The sequence below is a fragment of the Uloborus diversus genome, chromosome 6, assembly GCF_026930045.1.
Source record: "Uloborus diversus isolate 005 chromosome 6, Udiv.v.3.1, whole genome shotgun sequence".
NCBI classification, from domain to species: Eukaryota; Metazoa; Arthropoda; class Arachnida; order Araneae; family Uloboridae; genus Uloborus; species Uloborus diversus.
Window position 1 is genome coordinate 124939298 of NC_072736.1, and position 21550 is coordinate 124960847.

The 21550-nt window shown below is 32.0% G+C and overlaps 1 protein-coding gene across 1 annotated transcript in view; it reads left to right on the forward strand.

Moving 5' to 3' along the window:
* Positions 1–16897, forward strand: part of LOC129223930 (diphosphomevalonate decarboxylase-like) — a 32492-nt gene extending 15595 nt beyond the window's left edge. Inside the window, exons 7-13 of the mRNA XM_054858309.1 lie at positions 1332–1386; positions 6806–6950; positions 10345–10515; positions 12005–12127; positions 12225–12383; positions 14743–14808; positions 16726–16897. Coding sequence (XP_054714284.1) covers positions 1332–1386; positions 6806–6950; positions 10345–10515; positions 12005–12127; positions 12225–12383; positions 14743–14808; positions 16726–16788 — 782 coding nt within the window. The 3' untranslated portion in view covers positions 16789–16897. The remainder of the gene's footprint in view (positions 1–1331; positions 1387–6805; positions 6951–10344; positions 10516–12004; positions 12128–12224; positions 12384–14742; positions 14809–16725) is intronic.
* Positions 16898–21550: the final 4653 nt, after the last annotated feature.

The window sequence follows — 21550 nt, forward strand, 5'->3', positions numbered from 1 at the left end:
CCCGGACACAAGGGCGCTCATATAGGGGGGCAAGGGGGCTCAAGCCCCCCTTTGAAATTGGAACTTCCTTGCTTTTAGTACTTTTTTCTTTGCAAAAATGTAAAAACCTTTCTTCACCAGCAATTAATGAATAAGTTATTAAAAATGTCAAATTTTAATAACGGTAATCTGTACTGAAATCGGTTTCTATGGGGTAAATATCCTGCTAAACCATGGGGAAAATATCTGAGCTCCCCCCCTTAAAATTTTGCATATGGGTGCCCTTGCCCGGACACTTCACGGCATCCCTCACCAATTCTTGAGGCACCCAGCTTGAGAACCCCTACTTTAGTAGTCCACTTATAGTGGTTGATATATGTGCTATGAAACCATTTTTGTACTCAACAAAAGTGACCAACTTAGGTGATGTACTTACAAGTGTGGTCAACTTTACAGGTTTTATTGTATTACAAAAAAAAAAAAAAAAAAAAAAAAAAAAAAGAAAGAAAGAAAGAAAAAAACTAGTTTTTTTTTTTTACTTTACTTTTTTGCTTGAAATTTTATCCTGAGAGGATTTCCTCTTATATCTCAACGAGCAACCTCCTTTCTTTTTATGTAACTTCTGTTAACAGAGGGAGAGCTGAAAGGGAAGGTCTAACTTGCATTAGTTTCACAAAAAGCAATATTGTATACTCGATTGTTGATGATTTCAATTTAGAAAATGATAAAGAAAGTTCAGAAGATGAAGAAAATGACGTCATCGAAAATGACCCAAGTGTCACATCTGCTATAGCCTCAGCAAGTTTAGAAACATTGCCCAGTTTTATTTCTTCACAGTGTAATACACCAGATGAAAAAAATTCCTATGTTCAGTTTCACAGCTTCTTGTTTGCTGTTTCAAACTCACTTTTCTAGAAAAAAAATCACAAATTTTATATGTAACAAAATTTCCTGTTGCATGTACGCGTTAAACATGATAGCAATGCTGATAATCAAATTTTTCAATTCTACAAAAAATGTAGTTATTTACATTACTAGTATTGTAGTCATTTTATAATTTTAAGTGCTATTCAAAAATAAATATTATATTTTGAGGACCCTAATTACAGAATTGCACATAAAGTCGAAATTTTCAGTGAAAATTGATTTTTTGGAAAGTTTTTTTATTGCATTCCATTACAATGAAATTTATATTGCAGCAGACAAAATTTGCATTCCCTTAAAATATGTTGCAACATGATTATACTGTATTACAAAGGACCTTCTATTATTTCAAAATATTTAAAATCTTGTTTTAACTAAATGTGTACACATTGTTTCGTAATTTGTCATCAAAATTTCTTATATTTCAGTTAAAGCACTTGCTGTTCTGTATGATGTAGATGATGAATTGTCTAAAATAGCAAGGTAAATAAAAAAAAAGAAAAAAGAAAATAGTTGCCATTTCTCTTATGCATTTTGAAATATTTTTTTTTATTCAGAATGTTCTGTACCATTGTTAACTCATTATCAATATAAATCACTGAAATTAATAAAACATTTGATCACAATGAGACAAATAGTAAGATGTTCCACAATATAAATGAAAAAGAAGCTATTAACTCTTTGCCTTTGTTCCAATTGCAAATGTTCATAACTTTATCAAAGACCTCTGTATTTCAAAACCTTCTTATCTCAAATTTTTCTTCTGTCCAGTTAAATTGCAGATAAACAGATTCATCTGTAATAATTTTCATGGAAACAAAAACTATTTTATTGAAAGAATCCATTGATATTTTCAGTTTTATTTAGACTAAAATTCTAAGAGTTCAAAATAGTACCGTATTACTCTGCATTATCCGACACGCGGTAAAATTCGAAAGTCACCAAATTTTCAATTACACTTGCCTGGTCCCTTTTGGCATGCCAGAAAAATCGAGGTTAGAAAAAAAATTAATACTACAAAAATATATGTTCAGCTTAAAAATGAATATAAGTTCTACACATATCTTATCAATATTAAAAATCAGTTTAATTTTATAAAATTATTTACTAACAATGACATTTGTTACTTTAACAAGAAAAATATTGTTTAATAACGAATAATTTTATAAAAATTAAATTAAAACGAAGTAAGCAAACATTTAAGCAGTAAGTTACAGCCCCTAAACCAGTGTTAAAGAATTTACCATAGCTATTCAATAAATAAAAATTAAACTTACCTCTCGAAAAGAGAACCTAAAATAATTTATTAAAAAAGAAATATGAACAAATCCCAGTAACGACGATTGCTTATGAATAGTTTACTTTATCCGCATATAATTAACTTCTTTAATAGTGACCTACCATAAATAACAAGCACATATTATATGCAATACACATTTTTTTTTGAAAGAAGGTTACTTTCGGTTTTTATTTATTTTTTTCCTTACAGTGATTTGCTTCCTGATTGGAACTGAGTGGGGAAATTTACTTTTGTTTTTTTGCAAAATAAACCTCAACTTATCCGGCATGCCGGAAAACTCGATAATTTCCCGGCATGCTGGTCAACCTCGTTTTTTTCAGTGTGCCGGATAATGCGGGGTAATACGGAAGTTATTTTTTATTGGTTAAAATTTATGAGGAAATGGAGGTCAATTTCTGGCAGGAGGGTGGAATGGGAAAGGCTTCTAAAGAAGGCCAGGGCCCACAAGGGCTATTGTACCAGTGCTAGTTTTTGGCCTACTTTCCTAGTAAAAGTCAGAGAAAGAAGAAAAAAACATGAAAGAAGGCTTCCAGGGTTGGGTTTTTTGCGGGCAAAAAGGTATTTTTGCCGGGACAGTGGAAAAAACCATGGCAAAAATGGAAAAAAAACGGCAAAAATGGAAAAAACGACAAAAACCTAATTGCAAATAAAGTAGCATTATATTGTTAATCAAGAAATAGTGACAATATAATATAAATAATGCACTTTAATATTTTAATTATGTCTCTCCATGTTACTTCTAATTTATAAGGTGAAAAATAAATAAAAAAGAAATGTTGGGATTGCAAAACTTAAAATTTTAAATGTTTGCTAAACCAATTTTTTTCAGAATGAGCCAATTCCTTCAATACTAAAACAAAGAATGTTTACTTAAGCTCAGTAAATTAATAAAAAGATTGGATTCTAATTATAAATATATGCATATATTTAATTAATCACTTTTTTTATCCCACTAAGATTTTTAAGCTATTTAATTAATAACAGAACATTTACTTGAATATAGAAAAATATTAACTTTTCCTCACTAAAGAAATAATGCATTTACATGCAGTACAGTACCTAAAGATTTCTGCACACTAGTCGCAACTCTTCAAATGTGTCCTGCAAATTCTGCTGCAATAGAGAGATATTTCTCAAATTTTCCTTTTATACAATCAAAAATACGAAACCGTTTGTCAGTTGCTTCTCTTACGAAACTAGTTTATTGCTATGCCATGCTTAAACAACAAATAGGTTTTGATGAAGATGGTATAGACTATGATGATTTAAGTGATATTTCAATTTAAAGAAATGTGTATTTTACTTTTTAATTACTTTTATTTCTTTTATTTTATAGTTGTATCTTGATTAAGTATATTTTATACAGATATTTAGTATTCTGTAAAAAATGCTATAATAAACAAGCTAATTACATTTTCATTGTAAGTTAATTATTTGTCTTAGATGTTACAAACTGAAATTTTATGTTAATGTTTAAAAATTTAGAAGTAAAAATGCTCCATAACTTTAAAAGTAAGTTAAACCTTAAATTTTTTTTAAACAATAAAAATTATTAAATTAAAACTTTATCAAAATCTTTTCATTCTTTTACTTTTATATCAAAGGAAAAAAAACTGTCCGTAAGTTGTTAACACAAAATCTATTTTTGCCACTTTGGCAAAAACTGGCAAAAACCTATTTTTGCCGGGTGGTAAAAACCGTGGTTTTTTCCATGGTTTTTTCCGCCCCTGGCAAAAACTTGCCAACCCTGCTTAATGCATCTTAAAAATATCCCGAAAAACAAAAAATAGTCAAAAATAAATAAAATAGTTAGATAAATGTTGAAAAATTAAAAATTGGAAAGTAGGGTATTGAGATGGGGGAAAATGTCTGTCGGTCTGTCTGTCTGTAGGTCTGTCTGTCGGTCCGTCTGTCGGTCTGTCTGTCTGTCTGTTCCTCCCTAATAACTTTTGAATGAATAGTCCGATTCGAAAAAACTTTTTTTTGTTCGAAAGATCTCGGCGAGGACACCTCATTCCCATATTTCACTTTTTGATTTGAACTATTTTTTGTTCAATTTTGAACAGTTCAAAAAAACTTAACATTAGCGCCTACGGGGAAATTCAAGGCAATTCCGAACTGTGAGGCGAATTTGCTTCAAACAAACTTTGTAGGAAAAAGCTTTTGATAAAAAACTTATATAAAATTTCTTTTTGATTTAAACAATTTTCCGATCAATTTTGAACAGTTCAAATCCTTTAACATTAGTGCCTACTGGGAAACTGAAAGTCCATGTAGATTTCGTACTTGAAGGCGGATTTACTTCAAACAAATTTTGTTGGAAATAGCTCTTGACGCCAAACTCCAGACTTCGACTCCGAGAATTTAGGTGCACTTGACTCCGACTCCGACTCCTGTGCCCGACAATTAATCGAACTCCGACTCCCCGACTTCGACTCTGACTTCGTAGCTTTGGCAAAAATTTATACACGGAGGACAAATGACTGACTCCGATTCTTAGATATTCGACTCCTTTACCCCAAAAAAAGATTGATTCTGACTCCGACTCCGCAGCTATGGTTTTGACTGTGAAATAATTATTGTTGATCTGACTTGTTTTTATTTTTACGCTAAAGTTTTAATTTAGGTATTCAGTTTTCGGCGAATAAACTCAAAGTCAGACTTTTTTTTTTTTTGACAATGAAAATTATTTCTTTAAATTGACATTTTATTGTTTTTATTTATTTTGGTAAGTGTATTAATTCATTTAAAAAACTTTTTTCCAACAGGGAAAAAAGAAACAATTTTTTTTTGATATGATGTATTTATTTTAATGAGCTTATTAATTTTAATTATTTTTTTTTCGTTTTGAAAGCTGTTAAAGATGTTTTTTAATGGAAAAAAGTGTATTAGCTGTTTTGTTTAAAAGTTGAAGCTATTTTATTTGTTCGTTTTTTTTTTACGCATCTAATTTTTTTTACATGAGTGACAAATATTTTATTCCTAGAAATCAGCTTAAAGTATTTTAAAAATATGTTTGAAAACATTTGCGATTTCAGCTTTTTTTTTTTTTTTTGAGAATATTGATCAGATACTAGACAGTAGTATGGGTATACGGGAAAATAGGCTCATCTAGTTCTAGACAGAACTTCTTGTTGAAGTTCATTTTTAAGGACAAATTTTTTTGAGCTGGATCTGTAAAGGATATCTTTTGAGCTGTCAGGAAAAATTTTGCTTTTAATTGTATTCATTCTGAACAGAAATTTTATGACAAACCTTGCTTGAACTATGTTTTTTTAAAAATCATTTCTCAATACAGTTGACGTTTGATTTTACCACCCCCTGATTTATGAACACTCTTGATTATTCAAACAGCTTGCCAGGCCCAAAATATCCTTTACTGAAACAACACTATTCTATTTTATGAACAGTTTTTGTTATTTGTAAAATCAAGTGCCAACCATATCTAGCTATAACAACCATTCCCAATCTGGGGGTAATAACCCCCAAAATGGTAAAGTGGGATTTTCTGAGAGTTGAAATGAGTACAAGGATTGAATCATCATTCAATCACCAAAAAAAAAAAAAAAAATCCCTGCTTAATCAATAATTTTTAGTGATTTTTTTATTAGTTTTATTTTAAGGAAGAAAGAAAATACTGCAATACTGCATTAGAAAATTTTAATTAATATAAAACTTGCAGCACTACTTATTTAGAAAATTGTTTGAACTAAGCAAGGACAACAGTCTCGTTGTTTTTACATGTTTTTCTTTAGCTTCACTAGTTGTACGTAACTTTTTAATTTCGCTTTTTACTTCAGCTTGGAATGCCGGAAACATGTTTTCATGCATGTTTTAATACAGAAAAAAAATTGTTTGTCTGTTTGTTTGTCTGTATGACCGGATTTTTTCAAATCTTGCAACTTTGATTAAATCAACTTCCACATGTCCTAGGGTGCTAATTTTTTTTTTTTTTTTAAACTTGTCTTGGATGACAATACAAGGTTCCATCATGATTTTTGGACCAGGACATCTAGCTCGATGATGACGGACTGGTATATTCAGGGTGACATGCTTTTCTTTAACTTCACTCGTTGTACGTAACTTTTTATAACACTCGTCTTAGATGACAATACAAAATGATAATTTCAATGTATCGTAATACAATAGGTCTGATGTTAACTTATGTGTTATATAGGATAAATTTTTTATGATAAAATAAAATTATTTTCAACTTTTTAGTTCAATTATTTTGGATGAGAAAAAAAAAAAAGCATGTTTTTAAAAACTTTTGAATTTTTTTTTTTACTTTAATAAAAAATTGCCAAATAATTTGAATTAAATAAAGTATTATTTATTTTTTATAACTAAAGAGAAAAATGCAATTGCTAATTTTTTTAGACTAAATTTTTTGAGGGGAGGAGTATTTATTGATGTATAGATACCTTTATTGGTAATAACCTTTAAAAGGTTGGGACTGAACTTTAACAACTTTTAGTGGTGTTGTAGCTTATACATTTCTGTCGTCTATTACTCTTTTTCTTCACAAATTGTGTACGTATCTATTATTTTATAAAAATACCATTACTTAAAGCATTAATTAATGCTGAGCAATTTTTTTAGACAAGGATCTGGAAGTGCATGCCGAAGTATCTATGGTGGTTTCGTGCAATGGTTGTCTGGAAATCAAAATGATGGATCTGATTCCATAGCAAAACAGATTGCTCCTAAAGAACATTGGCCGGAAATGAGAGTTATGATTCTAGTTGTAAGTTTTTTTGTTCAATGGAATATTCAATTGGAACAATTTTATGATTCATGATTGTCTTTGCCATAAAAGATTTTGGATTTTTTTGTAAAGGAAAGGTTAAACATGCACAAACATTGATACGAATGTTTAGTTAAGAATTGTGTGTTAATTATTATTATTCTTTTTGCACATTCAATTTTTATATCATATCTGGTATAGACAACATTAAAGTTGAACTTTGCAGCAATTTATTGTTTGTTTAAAACCTTGTATTTGTGAATTTGGGAACTTATTGGGTGCAAGCCATTCTAAGAGGTTTGGAGGTTCCTCAACAAAAACTAGGGTCAAAGTTTCTCCCTGGAAAATGTTTTGAAAACTTTTGCCTCAGAAACAAACTTGAGATTAATGCACAGGGGGAGCATAAACAATAGATTTGATTTCAAAAAATCATGTTTTTTGTAACTACTGCACAAATGTATGTGTTACTATCAGCAATAGATGAATTTAAAGACAAATATAAAGACAAGATTTTTCCAATAAAGTTCAGTCACACGAATGTGCAAATTTTTGGGCACATTTTGCGAAATGTTCAGCAATACTATGCTAAGATTGGGTCCCCCCTCCCCTTTGTTTCTCAGAGCAGATTTGCTTTACTTTTTCAGGGCAGAAATTAAGAGAAAACTTCAGGTCAGCCTAAAGGGCTACTTGGAGCTCAATTCAGCTATGATCATTTAAGAGACAAGAAATGAATCTATTATCAATATCTGTAATGCTTTAGCATCTTATAAAACCTTTTCAAAAAGCAATAACATTAAAAACAATATAGTTATGTAGTTAAAGTTAACCACAAGGCACTCTCTACTGTCTGAGCACCCGGGGCAACTGCCCTGTTTGCCTCCCTTTCAGCTGATTCTGATGTTCAATTACATATGCTATATGTTATATGTTAGCTGGGATGCCCACCCCTCTAAGTTCAAGGGCGCACCCCTAAATATCGCAAAGACCCCCCCAAAGGCAAGAGCCCCCTCCAAATAAAAAAACACCCCCCTAAAAATTTCAATGGCGCAGTCTGCAGAATGACCCCCCCCCCCAGGTGGGCACACCTGATGTTAGAGCCTTTTGTTACTTAACAATATCCAATACGTAATAGGTTTTGTTCCACACGTTTAAGGCTATCGCTATCAATAATTCGTAATGTTGCCTTCCTGAAGTAGTGTTTTCGGCACCAATAGTGGATAAACTATCTTAGATGTAACCCCATAAAAGAAAGCAAATAGAATATAGAAGGAAATGGATTACAGATTAATCGTTTATTGCGCAACAAAATGCTCTCATGTCAAACATTTGTAACTGAAAAAAAAAAGTAACTTGATATTTTTCTCTTTAACACTAGAATGACAAGACCAGTCATTTTGACCAGTATAACAAGTATTCTACTTGAAAGGATGAAAGAACATCTATTTGATTGGGTGACTATCACTCCTATCTTTTTAAGAGAAATACCCAAACGCTCAGAGTTATAGATTTTTTTTGCTTGATTTCCAGCGCCGTAAATCCCATACCTTGTTAAATTTGAACTGAAGGGTACATAAAAGACGTTTAAAATAATTTTTTTGTGTTTTAATTTAAACTTTCAAATCAAACTGTAAAAATTATAATTCATATTAGAACAAAGATAAAATGCTTTTCTTGGTTACATACATTTTTATATGAGGCTTACAGCTTTTTTAAAAGAGTGGTGATTTTGACTTTTTTTGGTTGTTCTATGCCATTCAAATGTTCAATTCATGTATCACTTATTGTAATATGTGTACTTTGGTTTTGAAAATTTGATTTTTTGAAATCAAATCCATCATTTGTGTGTGTGTGCTCAGCCTGTAAGTTTTTGGATTTAAAAGGATTATTTTATAGCTTTGATCAAAGTATTATTTAGAAAAGAAATATTTGAGTTCTTGAAGTGACTGTGGTGAGGGATAATGCTCACCCATGCCACATAAATCTGGTTGCAATGTATTTTTTAGTCCTAACTTTCTGCAAAAAATATTTCTTTTTGTGAGCTTTCTTTATTTTTGGAAGAAAGAACTATTTTTGAGTATTTTCCTTTTTTACACATTCTATTTAAAAAAATCTTGTCACATGAAAAAAAGAATTTTCAGCAATCACAGTTCTAATCTGAAATCCTAAAGGAAAGGATTTCACTGATAATGAACTCAAAGCTTGATTTTTATTTTCTAAATTAATTTTTCAATACTAATGTACTGTTTTCAGGTGAGTTGATTGTGCTTCAAATTTAGAAAGAACTGTTTGTACAAAGGAAATTTTGTGGGTATAATTTTAAGGCATAAAATTTTGTGAAGAGGGGGCTTTTTTTAGAAATTTGTGGCCCAATTTCTGTCTGCATCACACTATGGTACTTCACTTCAAAGATAACTTAATAATGCCTTAACAAAATATTATTGTAGCATATGTTTTTCACTTGTAACTATGCAATTTATCCAATATATGTTATCAGTTATGTTAAATCAGAAAGTAAAATCCTGAAGAAACAGGAAACGAAAAAACAAAAAATCTATTAAGCTGTGAATTTTATGCGTTTTTAAGTCCGAGAAAAAAAAGTAAGAGAATGAATAACTACAGTGTAAAAGCTAAGTAATCGTTACCAATATTTAAAGCAATATTTGAATAAGACAGCAAAAGCAGTCAATCTGAAAAAAAGAAATTCAATGATGAATGAGATATTTGAAAACATTTTATTATTGGAGCTTATTTCCAGGTCTGCAGGTTTGGTGTTGGACTTCAGGGGTGGACTGGCCGACAGGCCGATGCGCCCTCAAGCCTGGACACCTTTTAATTTTTTTCTTTTTACATTTGTTTATAAATTAATTTATTTTTTAAATTTTTTGGTGGAAAATTCAATTTTTCTTTTCCCTAGCAAATTTTTTTCTTCTTTTCTTTTAACTCGTAAACCCGTGTATCATTATTTTCTTTTCCTTTTTTTCAAAATTTGTTTATTCATTTATTAATTTTTTGCGCCCTTTAGAGGCCAAAGTTGCCACTCTTGCGGTACCCAGTCCGCCCCTGGTTGAGCTGATTTTGGGATAAAAGAGTCAGTGTCAATCATTTTCACTCCCTATCTGCAGCTTTGTTATGACTGCGGAGTCATGAATTCAAAGTCCGAGGTTTTAAAATTCCAGTGACCAGATTTGGTCATTTTCCCTCCAACTTCATGGCGCCGCGTATTTGTACATTATATATTTTTATTGGTATAGATTTTTTGGATTAAATCCTTTTTATGCAATTTTTTCAGTAGCATAAAAAATAGTTGCCTGTAAAATGAACATCTCTCATCAAAAGAGTTAATATTACTTGTATAAATTTACTTTTTTTGTTTTTTTTTTATTTTTAAATTCAGGTTAATTCTAAGAAAAAAGGAACCAGCAGTACTAATGGCATGAGAAATAGTGTTTTAACCAGCAGTTTGTTGAAACACAGAGTAACTGAAGTAGTTCCTCAACGTGTTCAGACTTTGAATTCTGCAATTCTGCAAAAAAATTTTCAAACGTTTGCTGAAATTGCTATGAAAGTAAGTTTTAAGAACATAAAATCTTTGCATTTTTTTTAATCAGGCAATTAAATGCAAAATTGTTATTATGTTTAAGAAATACCAATGCTTAAACTATTTTATTGAGTTTTTAAGCCACATTTTTGAGGTTTTGTGTTGAATTTCTAATGTGTAAGTCAGTGTTTATGAAATATATAAATATAATTGTAAACCAAATACCAGAACTGAACGTAATAATAAATGTTGGATTTATCATAAAAATGAAATTAATTATTGTATCCATGGCACCCATATGGATGGGAGGGGGGGAGAGAGGCAAGTGGTGTCTCAATCTCTTCCTTGGAAACTAGAACTTCCTCGCTTTTAGTACTTTTTTCTTTGCAAAAATGTAAAAACATTTCTTCTCCATCCATTAATGAATAAGTTATTAAAAATGTCAAATTTTAATAACTCTAATTTGCAATGAAATCTGTTTCTATGAGGCAAATATCCTGCTAAACTATGGGGAAAATATCTGAGCCCCCTCCTTTAAAATTTTGCATATGGGCACCCATGATTGGAACTATGGAATGGAACTAATGAAAACCAGTCTCTTTGCTGTAAGTAATGCTACATAACAATGAGGATTGAAATTTAATGCTGATCCTCTTTATCTTATTATGACGTGTTTGTTTGCCCAGCTTTATAACTATCCAGATACTATAGCTGGGGCAAACCTAACCTGGCAGTGTGCTAATGCCGTGATTAGGATCTGCGTAGCCTTCACAATATTGCCAGGCTGCATTTGCCCCAACTGAACTTAATGCTTTCTTTTTTTGATGGGGGCTGGGAAATTTCTTAAATGATGTTCCTTGACATTATGGGGAACTTTATTACAAAGTTTTAACACTGTGTGAAAGTGAATCTAAAACAAAACAGCTTAAAACCCTTTAGTTTCTTATTGTCATATAATTAAATTACTAGAAAATCACCAGTCAAGGTATGGCGGGTAAAAATTGCTTCCACATTTGAACGAAGCAATTGCCTGTTTGGTGATCTTTTGATAGTTGCAATTTTAATCTTAACTCCACTGGATTAACCCTAAACTCCAGTTGATAAGATTAATAATTGATCACATTTTCATTTCTTTATTCCCCTGGAATGACAGCCTTACCATTAAAACAGTTAAGTTACTTGATCCAGTTCAGCCTTGTCAAAATAAAGCATTTCCCTGCATGCCAAATATTGCCAAAAATATTATTAAATTATAAATAACTTGCTTAATTTTCAGTAATTCACCAATGAAGTAATGCCGCCACGCATGCAATGGCGCAGGTTTCATTGTTGGTGATGTCAGAAGGTTACTCGATCAGTAATTTTGGCTATTATATTTTATGAGGATGCTTTATTGTACTCTGTTTATAATTTTGTTTTAGTGTTAAATTTAAGATTTATTTTGTTCAAATTAATCAGTTCTTCTCAAACTGTTCTAATAATATATATAATTTTGATGATTTAATTTATTTTATAGGAAAGTAATCAGTTTCATGCAATATGCCTTGATACTTATCCACCAATTCATTATTTGAACTCCACATCTTTCATGATAATAGAACTAGTCCATGCTTATAATGAGTTATATAAGAAAAACAAGGTAAGAGAAGATTTTAATTTTTCCACAAACACATGTTCATAAAAATTGAATACATTGTGAATTAAACTTTTAAAATTTATTTTTTTTTTCTTTAAAGCTTGCATATACATTTGATGCTGGTTGCAATGCTTTCTTATTTATGTTAGAAGAAGATGTACCTGAAATATGTGCCCTCATAAAAGCTGCATTTCCTCCAATAGATGACAATGGGAACTTTATTAAAGGATTCATAGATTCCAGCTTTGAAGTACCACTTGTATGTTGTTTCTTCTCAAAGTTTTATCCACTAAATTGTGCATATTTATGCATTTATTTCTCTTAATTTTAAAAAAACCTTACTGTTTTAATTTATTGTGCTTTCTTTTACAAAATACTTGGAAAAAAAAAACATTAAGACTAAAAAAATTTAGTCTTGTTAGAATGAGCCAAATGTGAAAAGTTTTCAGTAACAAATGTTAGCAGTGATTTGTAGCAGAATTAAATTCATTATGAGTTTTGCACTCTTCAAGTTACTCAACGTCTGACATGCAAATAAGACCATCCGCCTATTTTTATATTCTGTTATTTCATGCTGCAGCTTATTCAAAAGTAATCATCTACAGTTTCGTACTTCTCTCTCTTTTGTTCCTGTTGAACTCTCAAATGACTTTTAGTGAAGTTTTGAACATTTTTGTACTCAAATTAACTGAGTCATTTCTCTAATAAATGTCTTAAAATATTTACTTGTGGCTGCAAATGAACTATATTTGATAAATAATGTGTTACTTTCTAAGCAGTTCTTTTAAATATGATTATTTTGATTTATCACTTTCAGTAGTTTATGCACTGGTGTCAGCCAGTGTGATAATTAGAGATATTAACGCCTTTAAAATTTTGAAAAACTTGACGGCTATCCCTCTACTCCCAGAAAACAAAAGCATGGGTGCGACCAAGAGGGTCATGTTGGAAACTGTAGCATCAAAAGTTCTAGGTTGGGACTGATTTTATGTTGCTTTTGGTCTATTTGAGGAGGTGCAGTATCACTTCTTGATGGAGCAGGGGCGGATTTATAAATTTTCGTAAGGGGAGGGGGGTCAAGTTTCAATGGCCAGCGTTATACCTCCTATGTAAAACGGTACCAGTTATGCAAGGGTGCCCATCCCCCCATGAAGTCCCCCCCTCCGAATGAGATCAAAACCCAATTCAAATTACACTCCTCCTCTAAATTTTTTAATGGTGGAACATGCGCCATGGATCATATTCCCTCAAATTTTCATCAAAAGTCATTTTTTGTTGGGCAAACATGCTGGTCTCGATACGACATGTGATTTGATGTGGGAAAGTGGTCTGAAAGCTCATTAGAAACGATTGTTCTTTTGAAAATTAACAAAACTCTCAGAATAGTAATAGCTCGAACGAATCCAGTCGCTCCTTTGAATTACAACATTGAAAGGAAATACCAGACAGAACTAAGCAAAAAAAAAAAAAAAAAATTGATTCCATTGCTATTTTTTATCTAAAATTTTAAGTTTAATAAAAATTATAATAAAATTTTTGTCCCAGGGGGGTCAGCTAACCCTTTGAGTCTCCCCTGAATCCGACTCTTGTGTTGGAGATAGGCTCCCCTGGCAAATGTAATGTAATTATTTTTCTTTGTTTACGAATATCTGGGCTCTTACGTTATGCTAGTTTTAACGCTTCTTTCCCAAACACAAGCACATATGAGGCAGTGGAAAGCAAAGGGATGTAAGTGGCCATTTTCAAGTTTTGAGTAAAATGCGTTTAAAGATAACGTCCTAGGTTGGCTTTCACTGAATTTTTTTTTCAAAGCATGCTATACAGCAGCACCTACCAGGTCTACTAGTACTGTCTCTTGCCCCAAGGAGAGGTTCCCTTACCATTTGTACTGGTTATCTTCAAAATTTTAATTTTGTCACTTATATCCCTTTGCTTCTCATTGCCTCATATTATCTTTTAATCTTAAATAACTTTTGAAAATAAAAAAAACTCCTGAAAATAGCTAAACCAAATTCAGTAGCTATGTAAGTCTAACTTTCAGACAATATGTCATCTTCAGCAGGGGCATAGCTAAGGGGGGGGGGTTTTGGGGACAAACCCCCCCCCCCCCCCCGAAAAGTTAGTCTCAAAAAAAAAAAAAGAGAAAAAGAAGAGAGAAGAGAAAGAAAAAAAAAGAAGAAAAGGAAAAAATTCCAAGCGATTATATATGTATATATATATACATATATATAAGAAGTAACCCCCCCCCCCCCCCCGAAAGTCGGGTCTAGCTACGCCACTGATCTTCAGAAAGAAATTGTGTTTTCCTTTGTGAAGGTGAATTTTAGGTCTACCACCTGGTGCACACTGTGCCTATCTACTGACTATTCTGAGGTGTTTCAGCTGTTAGCTGTTATGATGATTCTTATTGTTTTCAAAAATGTAAATTTTGCTGTTCATTTTTAGAAAGCAAATCCTTATTCAAAAATAAAGTATTGTTGTCATATGTTTTTTTTTTTATTCTTCATGTAAAAATTCTATTTTTTAGTAGAAATTTTTTTAATTTTCAATGAACATTGCTATTTCAAAATGTGTGATGTTTCTTTTTATTTAGATTCTAAAACATATTTTTTTTCCAGGACACTTTCAAAAAACTGAACATTGCTCCTCATCCTGGATTATTGCAACATGTTATTTATACCCAGGTTAGAAAAAAACTTTTCAATCTGAGTTATAGCTTAAAGAATTGTTTAACTTGTACAAAAACTGTATTAAAAATATCTTTTTGTAGAAGTAACCTAGTGTTCAAAATTAGCTTTTATTGAAATAGAACCTTTGAGTTGTGAGGGGAAAATTTCTCAACTAAACAATAGTGTAAAATATTCCATTAATGTCACACTTTGTAAAATGTGAAAGCTGGATCAGTGCAGCTTTTAAATTAAAAAAAAAAATGCTTTACATTGTTTTCTACTTTTTTAAAAATTTTAATTTTAAGTAATGCAGTGCAGTGGAATTAAATATATCTGAATAAATAACACATGAAAATCTCAAAAGGTTAAAAAAGTCAAATTAAAGCTAATGTATAGTGTCAGCGTTTGCGTAATTAATAGAGTGAGTATAACCTTTCATGTTAATAGTAATAGTTTCACTAAAAAAGATGTAGTTATGTGTGGCAACACAAACAGACACCTAGTCTGCAAATCTGATTAATGGACAAAACCCAGTACAGGCGTCCCTCCTATAACATGGTTAATTTGTAACGTGTAGTGATGGACTTTTTTTAAAAAATAACTTTTAAACTCTTTTTTGTACACTAATTAATCATGTACATAGTAAAAATCATGTCAATATGTATTGTGTTGTATCGAAACCATGTTTTGTGTCATATCGAAACTGTGTTATACAAGACTTAGAAATAGAATCAAGGGACGTGTACCGTGTTGTATCGAAACCAAGTTTCATAAAAGCAAAGTAAAGTATTAGAGTTATTATCAAATATTAACAGAATGTATTAAACAAAAATGAAATTCCATCTTTTTTAAATATAACATTCGTGTTGTACCTAAACCATGAAGCATTAAATTCAAGTTTCATACCGTGTAATATCGAAACCGTGTTGTACAAGCACCGTGTTATATGAGGGGCGCCTGAATACCTTTCGTGGTTAGAGTCTTTCAGGAATTTATTCATTATTTCTGCAATCATGATTGTCAGTGAGTAAAAGGTTGTTGAATTCTTGCCTATCCAGATGCAAGAAAGACTTATAAATTCAGTGCTCTTGAGAATGGAACAAGATCCTGATCTTGAGATTTTGAAACAAAAGCTACTACAATCTTTTGAAGCGTTACATTTCTTAGTTGGCATTGACTTTTATAGAAGACTTCGTATGTATTTCAAAACAGTAAACTATGTTTAAAGTCTTTCCTGGCATAAAAAACACCCTTTTCTAAGAAAGGGGGAAAACTCATAATGATGGTAGCAATTTGACAATTTTTTTCAAAGTGGTCACAACTTCAGGTCATTAAATATTTTAATGAAACCACTAAGCTATATTGCTTACTGGGATGCCTTTTCCCATAGGATTGTTAGCATGTGAGGTCAGGATATATTGTTGCCTTAAAGCAACAGTGAAGTATCTGATCCTGAAAACAACAGCAAAAATGTCCTACTGTAGCTCTGAGGTGACAATAGACAAGAGGACTCAAATAAGAGTTCCGGGGTGAATGTTTTGAAAGACAAGTTCCCTTAATGCAATTTTAGTCTATATTTGACTAAAATTGCTTTAGTCTCTGTCTGATATATTGCACGTAGTTCTGTTTAGCCCTGGCTTAGGAGCGGCAACTTACTGCTAAAAATATATTTGATCATTTTGGGGGGTCATGAGCCATCCTCCCCTCTGGATTCACACCTGCCTGGAAGAAAATAATAATCTTCCATGCTTTATAAAGTCGCATATATGAGCTAATGCTTAGGTAATAAAAATTTAAAAATGCTTTTTTTTCCCTCGTGATAATTGAAGTGCTTAAATAATTATTACTGTACATTAAAATTGTCTAACAGGTTCTTCAAATTGTTGTTTTGCTACAATTGTAAATATTCAAAAGACAATTTTTTTTTCCTAGGTTGGTAGTGGTCCAGCAATAATTAGTGAGCATTTATTGAATGAAAAAGGACTGCCTTTGTAAAAAATATCTTTGAAGCAAAGTGTTTTGCCAACTTGTTATCTTATTAATTTTTATAACAGTATTTATATTTATACACCTTTATATATATAGATAAGTATGCTTGTTAAAGGTTGAGGGTTTATAGTTACTTTTTTAATAAAAATTTAGAATCTATGTTTTTTTTTAATTTTTTATTTATTGCACATTTCAAATATCTCTTAAACTTTGATCTTTTGCATTTGAACTTCTTAAAAAATGCAAATGTCTGTATGAACATATTCTAAACAGTTGCTTCTTCTATAAATATGGTTCAATGTTGGCAAAATACTGTGAAGTATAAAAGAGAGATGGGATCAAGTGGCACAAAGGAAGTGTTATAATAAATGTTAAAGTGCTGTAACTAAGCATGGAATCAACAATGTTCTTTTAAGCAAAACATCTTTGTTTGTTTGAAATGAATTGAAAGAAAAGGGGGTTCAACCGAACCAAGCACTGCAACCAGAGGTCTATTGTACTAGTCCCTAAATAAAAGTCTTAAAACACACCAGCAGCTGAAGAGAAATTCAGCAAACACCCAATAGGAATACCATGATTCTCTCACGGTTCAAGCAAATGATGACCAAGGTGTTCAAACCTATAGGCAGAAAACAATTTGCAATCATACAGGGTGTGACTAATAGTTTCCTCATTAAAGAGGTAACCTCTGCAAATTACAAATTAGATCATTATTGATGCTCAGACATTATAGCAAGGTGCCACTTTAAGGTGTAAATACCAGTAAAAAGACCAAAAGCCTTCCCAATACTATTTTTGTTAAGAACCCTTTTGTGTTTTTGGCATGTGATCTTCAGAGAGAATCAGGTCTGTCCTCTTTAGTATGAAAAACAGAATATGTTCAATGTCATCGCTAGATAACCTCTTCGACGGGATGGTTTCTCTCGCAACAGCCATCTTAAAATACTCACTACTTGAGCATAGTTTGGACTGTGGCTGACTGGTCCTTACTTGTTAGGAAACAGCAGTTTGTGGGGGGGAAGGAGTTGAAACCTCCGACTGAAGACGTTTGGTTTCTCTTACCTTCTCAGGAATGGTTGACCGAGTGGCTTTCGCCTCCCATACCAGCCTCTACCTCTCCTGCCTGCACCAGCGTGTGTTACATTTTTGTGCACAAATGAGTACTCCCTGCCTCTCCACTGCAGAGTTGTTGAGTTGCAGACATGCACCCTCACCCCCTCAGTCGGTGGGTTGCAGACATGCACCCTCACCCCCTCAATCGGCGGGTTGCAGACATGCACCCTCACCTCCTCCAGCAGCAAGGCTGCTGGTTCGCTCCTTCAAACCATATCCAGCTCCAAAAGAGCTGGGAAATGGGAGGTGGTAAAATGTTAAAAGTCAACACTCGCGCAACCACCCTGTACAAATGCAAGGCTAATTACAATGAGGTTTCGCCCCGGTTCCTCAAGGAGACCGTTTAGACATCTTACAACCCAGATGCCATCCATCCATCAGCACGGTGCCTCACACCTTTGATTAAGTGTCCATTTTAGTTGCTTTTTACGACACGCATGGACTACGCTGGGACTATTCTGCTCCAGTCACCACACGGAGCTTTGTTTGTTTACAATGTGAATTAAATCTTTCTCTTCCATGAATGCAGTATGATAATGGGATTAAATAGTAAAAGTGCTTATGGCGTATTTGGCTTGCTTACCTTGTCCTTGATGAAAATGGTATGTTTTTGAAATGGCCATAGGGCAACACAAAAATTAACAGCAGTAATTGTCAGTTTTAATGTTTTATTGACATGCGTTTTTTTTACCCTTCTTCTTCCTGTTCTCCTTCTTCTTCCTGGAGATTCTTCTTCCTGTTGCTACAAAGCGGTCTGCAACGTGCTGCAGCACATTAGTGGTCCTTTTCCTTCGTTTCGGGCCGAAAGAACTAGAAAATGGTCTTCTGCAGGTGTTGTAGCTCATTGTCGGCCTGGAACAGGTCTTCTGGACACAGAATCTTCGGATTTATATCGATCCTAAAGTTGCTGAACAACACTGCAAGACACATTGAGACATCTAGCAGCATCAGCCTGTGACAATCCCATTTCCATCCATCTAACTGGTTTCTACCTTAACGAATCGGGTAAACAACGTCTCTGAGACATTTTCTGAACTCTGTTCACTATTGCCACTGAAAATACGAACAACAGTTGAAAATCAACACAACTTACACACAAAAGTACGAAATCTTGATATTGCACGTTTTTTTCTCGCTCGTACAAATCTGTCCTTTTCTATAAAATAAAAGTACATTGTAGCAACCTTTTTTTTTATAAATGGTTTTGAAGTTTGTTATTATCATTCATGCAAACTATACATTTTATTGTTACTGCCATTTTTTTATGGTGAGCTTTGAAAAACATGTTGTACCTTAACTTTTTGAGGCCAGTGTATAAGATAACGGTCGGAAAAAACTTTGCAATTTTTACCAAGAGTGGGCAATACATTTTCAATAAAAACACTTAAACCAGTTAAATATTTCCTGTCGCCAATGTTAAAAATGTAAATTTATTGCTTTCTTTTGTTTGAATCTAATTTTTAAATTTAATCTTTTAAAAAGATTTTGCATTATTATTATTATATTAATAACTAGCATGATGGTTTGGTAGGTATTTTGCTGTTACTGTCAAATCCTTTACTAGTCAAGTCTGTTTCTATGTTGATAACAAATTCGATGGTTCTTCCAAATATCTTAGGATAAGTTGTTTTGATTTGAATTCAAATATTCACTAAGTATTAAAATGCTATGCTCCTACTAAAGGGAGACAAAACCTAAACATCACAACTAAGTTTCAGATTTTTTTTTTTTTTTGTTTTTTTCTGTAAACTAAAATCAATTGAAATAGTCTGGTAACAAATTTTAATGAATTGACTCACAATTTTGAGGAAACAGTTCACCAAAATATAAAGAGGAAAAGTGATTAGTTAATTATGTTTTCCGCTGCAACTAACATGTTCATGAGCAATTATTCTGTTTTTTAATATGAATATTATTTAAAAAAAAAAAAAGCAAAAATGGTGTTCCTGAATTGTTTGAATTCATTGAAAATAACCCGTATGCCCTCTTATTGAAGCTGAGATTATTTTCAAACTGGCAGCTAAAGTGTCTACCTTTCTTTAAATATGTTGAGCCACAACAATACTTAGTGTGCTATATTAATTTTAGCTTTTACTCCTACATTCATATATTTGTAATCCTTAGTGCTGGATATTTTTTGCTATTACAAACTTAAGGATCACCATTTAATCCATTTGCAAATGATTGTGTTTAGTTTTTATAGGAAAAACATGTTTCCCTTGAAGCCAGTAGAGCAGAGTAAAATCCTTGCCCTACTTACAAAATCGAGATTTAAGGAAATCTCAATGTTTTTGTGTTTTATATGTAATTTTAATCGGGCATATTGCAAGTTGACATTGTAATATGAAGTTATAGGAAGTAATATAAGAACTCCTAGAAAATTACTTAAATTCCTGATTTTTTTTTTAAATTCAAGAATACATTATTGCTTAAACGTGTAAGACATTTGAACTGTTCAATTTAGATGAAAAAAACTTTACTGAAACATAAAACATAAATAAATAAATTTAATATATTTATACAAATTATTTTTATGAAATTTATTTCTCACTTGCTAATTTATGAAATGGAAAGTAATTTCTTTCAACTGTTAAGCAAGAACAGCTTGTTGCAATTTTAAGTATTAATATATATATATCTTAATATATAAAAATCTTCTGTGCGGACGTTTGTCACCATAACGCTTTTAAACGGCTGGACCGATTTTGATCAAATTTTTTGGGTGTAATTAAGTTGTGGCAAGCATGGTTTCGAAGTGCAATGGATTGAATCGGAAACGTTTTTGTTAATTAATTAATTAATTTAAACATTGGATGGTTATATCTCCTAAATGATGAATATTTATTTCAACCTATTGTCCAGCGAGAATTGAAATAAATATTTAACCCGTTGCCAAAGGACAATAAGAAAGCCAGCTCTGCTTTTTGTAATGAAATTTCCTACTGTGATATGTCAATTAAAAATAGATAAAACATAGCGACAGAGTGAAGCCTTAATGTCTTGAAAGCAACGATTTTAGGTCCCGTGATATACTATTTTAAAGTTAAGTACTGGACAAAATCGGGTTTCTTTCACTAACCAAAAGTACCATACCTAGCAACATTTGTTTCTCGGCTCACAAATCCATCCGAGTTTTGGCACCAATGGCAAGAATACTTTGAGGATTATCAAACTAATCAGTACATTATTAAAGGAAAAGACGGTGGAATTTAAACACGAAATAAATTTTATTTTCGTCCAGATAAATTACAACAAGGTAGTTCTGTACACAAAAGATCAGTGCAGTGGAAGATTTTTATCTTTGGCGTAAAGAACAAATTTGGCAATATATGAAGATCATTCAAGTACGCAGAGAAAGATAGCAAGTGAGAATGCTCAGCAAGAGAGCGGGATTTAAAAGTTTTCGTTCAAAAGATTGGACTTAATTGGCTGGAGTTGGCTTCGCTCACTGATCGGCTGGATTACAGATTCGTGGTGGCTTGGCGACTTTGGCCATAAACAACAGAGTTGCGGGATTATTTGTTTGCATTTTAAAGCTACTGTTAATGTAATTTATTTTTTGTTTATTTTGTGAAATATTTTAAATTGCAAAGAATTGTTTTTGGTTTTTAAAGAGTTTAGTCATGTGATTTGAAGAATGTTTATTTTATATCAG